The sequence below is a fragment of the Psammomys obesus genome, unplaced genomic scaffold (assembly GCF_907164565.1).
Source record: "Psammomys obesus unplaced genomic scaffold, mPsaObe1.curated_primary_1811, whole genome shotgun sequence".
NCBI classification, from domain to species: domain Eukaryota; kingdom Metazoa; phylum Chordata; class Mammalia; order Rodentia; family Muridae; genus Psammomys; species Psammomys obesus.
The window spans coordinates 19,367,870-19,374,262 of record NW_026594428.1 but is presented as its reverse complement, the minus strand read 5'-3'; the positions used below and the strand labels follow the sequence as shown (position 1 = coordinate 19,374,262).

General features: G+C 42.1%; 1 protein-coding gene across 1 annotated transcript; it reads right to left on the bottom strand.

The window, feature by feature from the left end:
- Positions 1 to 2,227: 2,227 nt before the first annotated feature.
- Positions 2,228 to 3,184, bottom strand: Tas2r1 (taste 2 receptor member 1). The gene has a single exon (XM_055619011.1). It carries the CDS (start codon positions 3,182 to 3,184, stop codon positions 2,228 to 2,230), a length of 957 nt encoding a protein of 318 aa, XP_055474986.1.
- Between the last annotated feature and the right edge of the window lie 3,209 nt (positions 3,185 to 6,393).

The following is a 6,393-nucleotide window of genomic DNA, read 5'->3' as shown; positions in this document are numbered from 1 at the left end:
GAGAGGAGGACCTCCCCTATCAGTGGACTTGGGGAGGGGCATGCATGCAGAAAGGGGGGGAGGGTGGAACCTTGAGGGGAGGAGGGAGGGGCTTATGGGGGGATACAAAATGAATAAAGTGTAATTAATAAAAGTTAAATAAACAATTTAAAAAAGTCATCTCATTAGCTAGCATTCAGGGGCTGCTGAAATACAATCAGAATCTGACATAGAATAGTAGCATTCACAATAGACAAGAGCCAACCCATGTGCCTGCCCATCAGCACTGAGCAAAGAGAATGTGGTATAGGTGCAATGGACTTGGCAGAGTGTTAGGCATCAAGAAGAGTAAACTTACACCATCAGCAAGTACATGACTAGAACTAGAGATTACCATGTTACGCACAAACTCAGAAAGACAAACTGTCCTGTTTTCCCTCACATATAGAAGCCAGATTTTAAAAAAGACATAAATATAGAAGAGAAACTGTTTGAGAAAAGGAAAAGGGACAGAGAACGGATTAGACAAAGGAGGGTTTCAAGGCAGATTTGATTATTTACATGTATGAAAGTGTCACAGTAGGACCCACTGTTTTCTACAGTTGATATATACAAAGAAAAGATGAATGAGAAAAAAATGGTATCTGAAAAAACAAATCACAAGCAAATTGTATAATTGCACATTTCTTCCTGAATGGTTGAAGTTGCTCCCACTCTGCCCACTTGCAAGTGCATATCTCAAAGAGTCAAGGAGCAGGAATTCACTGAACTTGAGACCCAAGAAAAGCAAGCAACTCTCCTTTGCCCTTTCTTCAAGAGAGAGCTATATCACCTCCAGAGTACATGCCTTCCAGAACTAACTAGCTGCCTGAGTTCAGGGTTAGCTATGAACCTGACACACAGTGTGAGGGGACAGGGGCAGCAGGAAAGTGGAGGCTGCTGCTTGCTCCTTGGGGAACTAAGTCTGAAACCATGGAGAGATGCAAGGTACCACGGTTTCTGTTCCAAACAGGATGCACCCATCTTTGGATCTTCTGAAGCATCTCCACTGTGAGTAACATGTCTTGGGTTAGGAACTCTGTGGCTTAATCTTCCCTCCTGGTGACTGTCAACTCTAAATCCAGATGCATTTTACATTATCACACCTGAGCTACAAAGTAAAGATATTCATGAGACACCTTTTTATACATTTGCCCCAAAGCAAAGGGATTCTGAATTGGCTTTAGAAGTGTGGGTATGCATGTACCTGTGCGCGCGTGCGTGCACACATGTGCGCGCGCGCACGCACACACAAACACACACACACACACACACACACACACACACACTTTAATTAGCTTAGTTTCCAAAGTCATCTTCCAAACAGAAAATGTGTCTGTGACTTCAAGCGAATGGAAACACTATGAGCTCCATCCATACCTACTGATGTTGCTTCATTAGGAAGACATGTGGTAAGAGAATGTCAAATTGATACTATCAGTCCAAAGGACCCCCAGGCTGAGTGCACAAATGAGAAATAAAAAGTCTTTGAGGGTCTATTGAGGGTGTACAACTACAGGAAATGAGAAGTTCCTTCTTCTTTTTCTTCTTCTCTCCTTGTCTTCTTCCCTGTCCTCATCTACCTCTTAAAAGTCTGTCTATTCCTCCTCCTCCTCTTCCACTGTCTATTATCCCTATTTTCGGTCAGTGAAATGTGTCACTAAGTGTTCTCCTCTTGGAGTAGGTGAATTTTTTCACAAGGAGTGAGAAGGCCTGGCTGTCCTCTGCTTTCTTTATGACCTGAAGAAGAGTGAGTGCTGTGACTCCAACAACAACAACAACAACAACAAAAAAAAAAAAGAAATAGAAAAGATTTGATTTTTGTAATCAAGATATACACAGTCAACCCATCCAAGTCTGGAACAGTGTCTGAGTCTAAGCAACCAACACATGACTTTAGAGCACTCTGTCCACGGGTATTAAAAGTTCAATCTTGTGCTTTTCTTCTTCTTTAAAGTTTTTATTTTGAGAAAACTACAGATTCCCATGCACTGCAGCACCACCATCCAGAACGATCTATACTCCAACCATTCTACTTCCTCAATGACATCATCTTGCAAGCTGAGGCTTCCACATGACAACTGAAATACGGACCTTGATGTCATCCACCAGCATGTGTTGTTCTTTGATAACCAATTTAACTTTTTGAAAGAGTAGCCAACCTAGGATTAAGCCTCAGGCTGGATGATTAAGATGGTACTATGCATGTTTATGTCTTGGTGGCTGAGTGGTGAGTAGCAGGCACTGCCCTCGAAATGATCCAAGCTTTCTCACAATGACAACATTTACAATGGACAATGAACATTTTTGCATTTTGTTTCAGCTTAGGATTTCCTAAAATTAAGACAATCGAGTGTAATGAGAGGCATATACCAAACACCAACATGCCGACTTGAAAGCTTGCTCTTCCAAACTGGAAGCCTTGAGTAGACATCAGAACAACTATCATGTAGTGGGAGAAATAAAGGAAAAGGAACAGTAGAATGGACAGCATTGCACTGATGATGGAATATCTGTTGGATTCCCTGGCACCTACCATAGTCTTCATCTGCCAGCTATGGTTACACAGGGAGGAGATCAAGAGCAGAATAGCAACAATGAAGATGAGCAATGGAAGTGTGAGCCCAAGAATGAAGACCGAGAGTAGTGTGGCATTTATCTGTCCAAACTGAGTTGCATTTTTAGAAAAAAAGCTTGTAAAGGTTTGTTTAGGAATTGTTGTAGTCTCTCTGCTATGGATGATAGCAGTAATAGTTGAACAGAACACAGACCCCAGAATCAACCATGGTACCAACCTAGATATCCTCATCTTCAGCCACAAGAAGAATGGGTGAGGGATGGTAGCAATCTTGGCACAGTAGAAAACGCCAAGCCATGTGGCCAACCAAAGATTCAATTCATTTATAAATAAGACAAAGGTAATATTATCAACAAATAAAGAGTATTTCACCAAATATAGTAGACTCAGTTGTACAAGGAAGACACACATCTGCAGAATGATCCGAGAAGTTGCCAGGCAAGAAAGAAGCAGATCCAACGGGGCCATTTTCCTGTGTGTGATCAAGTCAATAGCACTGACAACCACAATGAAGCCACTTGCCAGGACCCCAGTGAAAAACTGCACCATCACGGCCAGAAAGAGAAAGAGCATGACACCTTCCAGCATTTTAAAGAGAAAAACCAATGACTTCTTTAAATGATGCAAGAGTTCTGCACAGGCTCTTCCATTTATGATTTCTGTTTTCTTTCCATTAGACCAGGTCCCCTTTAGAGGTGATGCTAACACGGAAGACAATAGAAGAGGAAAGTGGAGCTCATTTGTTTACTGTTCTTCCTTTTCAACTCAAAGACAGTCAAATGAGGAAGAGATACCATAGAAACAAATTGTGTCCTACTGATAGCTTTTGCATTTTCCAGGTCTGCGTAGGTTTCAAAGTCATCATAAGTAAATGGTGCAACCAGACACCTTTAGGTGGCTAGTGAAGAGCTCCTTCATGGCTAGCCTTACTTAATTATGATTCTACTTAATGCTATTGAAGCATCCTCAAGCAACATGAAAAATCCAAACAGTTTCTCTCATAGTGATATCATCAGAGTAGGAATGTAAGATTCTACACATTAGTACCCCAGACTGCAGAATCATTAATTCAGGACAACCTCAAACACTGTTAAATAATAAACCACACATGATAAAAATACAAGCAAGATAGATGCTAGGAAGATGCCTCCCTTGGCAAAGTGCTTGCCTCACAAATGTGGGGACCTGAGTTTAATCCCCCAGAAGTCGCAGTTTTAAGAGAAGCCAGCTTTAGTGATCACATACTTACCTTCCTTCCAGCATTAGCGAAGCAGAAACAGGCTGATCCTTGGGTTCATGTGTCAGCCAGCTTAGCAAAATCTTCAGTCTAATGCTTTCCCTACAGATCCATTTCAGCCAAATCTCATAAAAACAGGTAAACCACATCCTTGAGGATCATGGTTGGACTCTGGTTTTTCACACAAATGAACACCCTCCACCCTCGACATAAACATGCAACACACATGTAAACAGAGTTCAGTAATACAGTTTGCATGTATGTACAGACACTGGGCAAAGCCTAAGGAAGGTCATGCATGACAAAATGAAGACTCACTCAGGATCCACGTGGATCACCATCTGCTGATGATCCAGGGTCTGAAACCTTTGTTCTATTTTTCTTCCAGAACAATGAACAGCTGGGAGTTATAAGGGCAAGTGATGGTTGCTGCTACAATTGTCCCACAAATTAGAGAAAAACAAGCGAGCATTTAATATTTATCATGTGCCACGTGTTGAGCTAAACCATATTTGTTTCATCTGCAACTATACTGACATTTTGAAGTGGAAAATTGTTTGATTTGGTGGGTGGAGGAAAGTCCTGTGCAATGGATGCAGGATGGATCTCACAGACTTGACTCTGACTCTTAGACGTTACCAACACATTACATCTCCAGCCTGTGACAATCAAAAACATTTCCAGATATTACCAAATGACTCTGGTGACAAAACCACCCTGATTGAAAACCGCTCTGCCAAAAAAATCAAGAACAATGCAGCTTCCAAGTGTCACTCTAAGGTGTGGTAGTTTGAATAAAAATGGTCCCCATGGGCTTTTAGGGAGTGGCATTATTTGAAAGGATTATTTGAAAGACTATTGATTATTCTTTGAGTAGATGTGGTCTTACTGGTAGAAGTGTGTAACTGGTGGTGGGTTTTGAGGTTTCAAAAGCTCAAGCTAGGCCTGGAGGCTATCTCTTCCAGCAGGATGTATCTGCCTGCCAATCAGGATGTAGAACTCTCAGCTACTCTCTAGCACTAGGTGCCCATGTGCCACCATGCTTCCCACCATTACAATAATGGACTAAAATGAACTGTAAGCCAGCCCCAATGAAATGTTTTCCTTTATAAGAGTTGCTGTGCTCTAGCTTATCAGGTATCTTCAGGATGGTTGCAATGTCCTTAGCTGTGGCCTAGCAAGGTTACTCCTCTCTCAGGGCGAAGGGGAAGCTCATGAGTTCATGTCAGAGACAATTCCTGTCCCCCTTGCTAGGGAACCCATTTGGATACTGAGCTACCATGGGCTATGTCTGAGCAGGGGTTGTAGGTTATATCCATGCATGGTCCTAAGACAGAAGGAGAGGAGGATACCCCCTCTCAGTGGACTCAGAAGGGGGCAGGGAGATGAGGGAGGGAAGGGAAGATTGGGAGGGATAGAGGGGGAGGGCTACAGCTGGGATACAAGTGAATGTATAAAATTATTTAAAAATAAAAAATATTAATAAAAAAGACACACACAAAGAGTTGCTGTGGTCATGGTGTCACTTCACAGTACTAGAAACCCTAACTAAGAATGAATTCTGTGTTCAATATGACATAAAACTAAGTTCTTTAGACAAATCATCAGCAGAGTGAAAAGTGAGGACATTTTATAGATGCTAGGGAAGTTAAAACTTCCAACTTAGTACTTAATGAAATATGCTTATCAGACCCTGGCAACAAGGCATACATCCTTCTGGATATGCGTTGCTTTTCTCTGAAGGATCAGGAAAGATTCTCACTAGATCCTTAGTTATAGACAACAAGACAAGGAAGGAAGAAGTAACAGTGGCAGTCACTCTCCTGATGACACAATTGCTCTATGAGTTTTTAACAGTTTCAGGCAGGGTTGCCTCATCTTTGATGAGATGGGGGAACCAACTTCAATCAGAAGTTCAGGGAGGCAGTTTGGGTTGGTCACTCTTACACATATCCAGACTGGGGCATGATGATGGGACAAGACTCATTCTTCTTTGACTGTTGAAAGGAAACACCCCAACTGCAAATCACTTTTATTTTGCATTTTGCTGACTAGGAAAGCAAAATGGAAGAGGCTCCATCCATGGAATAGTGAAGCCAAGAATTCCAAACACCCATGACCTGGACTTCCTTCCGTCAAACTTTCTGCCACTGTACTTGGCATGCCAATTGCAAAGAGGAGTGATCTGCCTTAAGCACCACCAGACTCAGTACTCACTTACTCACTCACTCACTCACTCACCACCCATCCATGCCTCCATCTATCTATCCATCCACCCATTCATTGTTTGTTTTGTGAAGCAGAACCCAAGTCAACTACAAAGCAGAGGGTGAGACACAAGTCATTTTGCAAGTGTTGTTTCTGTCTCTTCCTGGACAGCAGAGGAACTAACAGTTCCTCTGTTCTAGCATTGCCATGACATTTACAACATGAGGCAGTGTTTGGTGTGACTGCAGCATGGGTCAAATAGTTTACTACTGCACACTGGATCACAAGAATGCACAGTAACACAAGTTAAGGAAGGCTTGAGTCCAGAACAACAGTATAATCTTTTAGCACT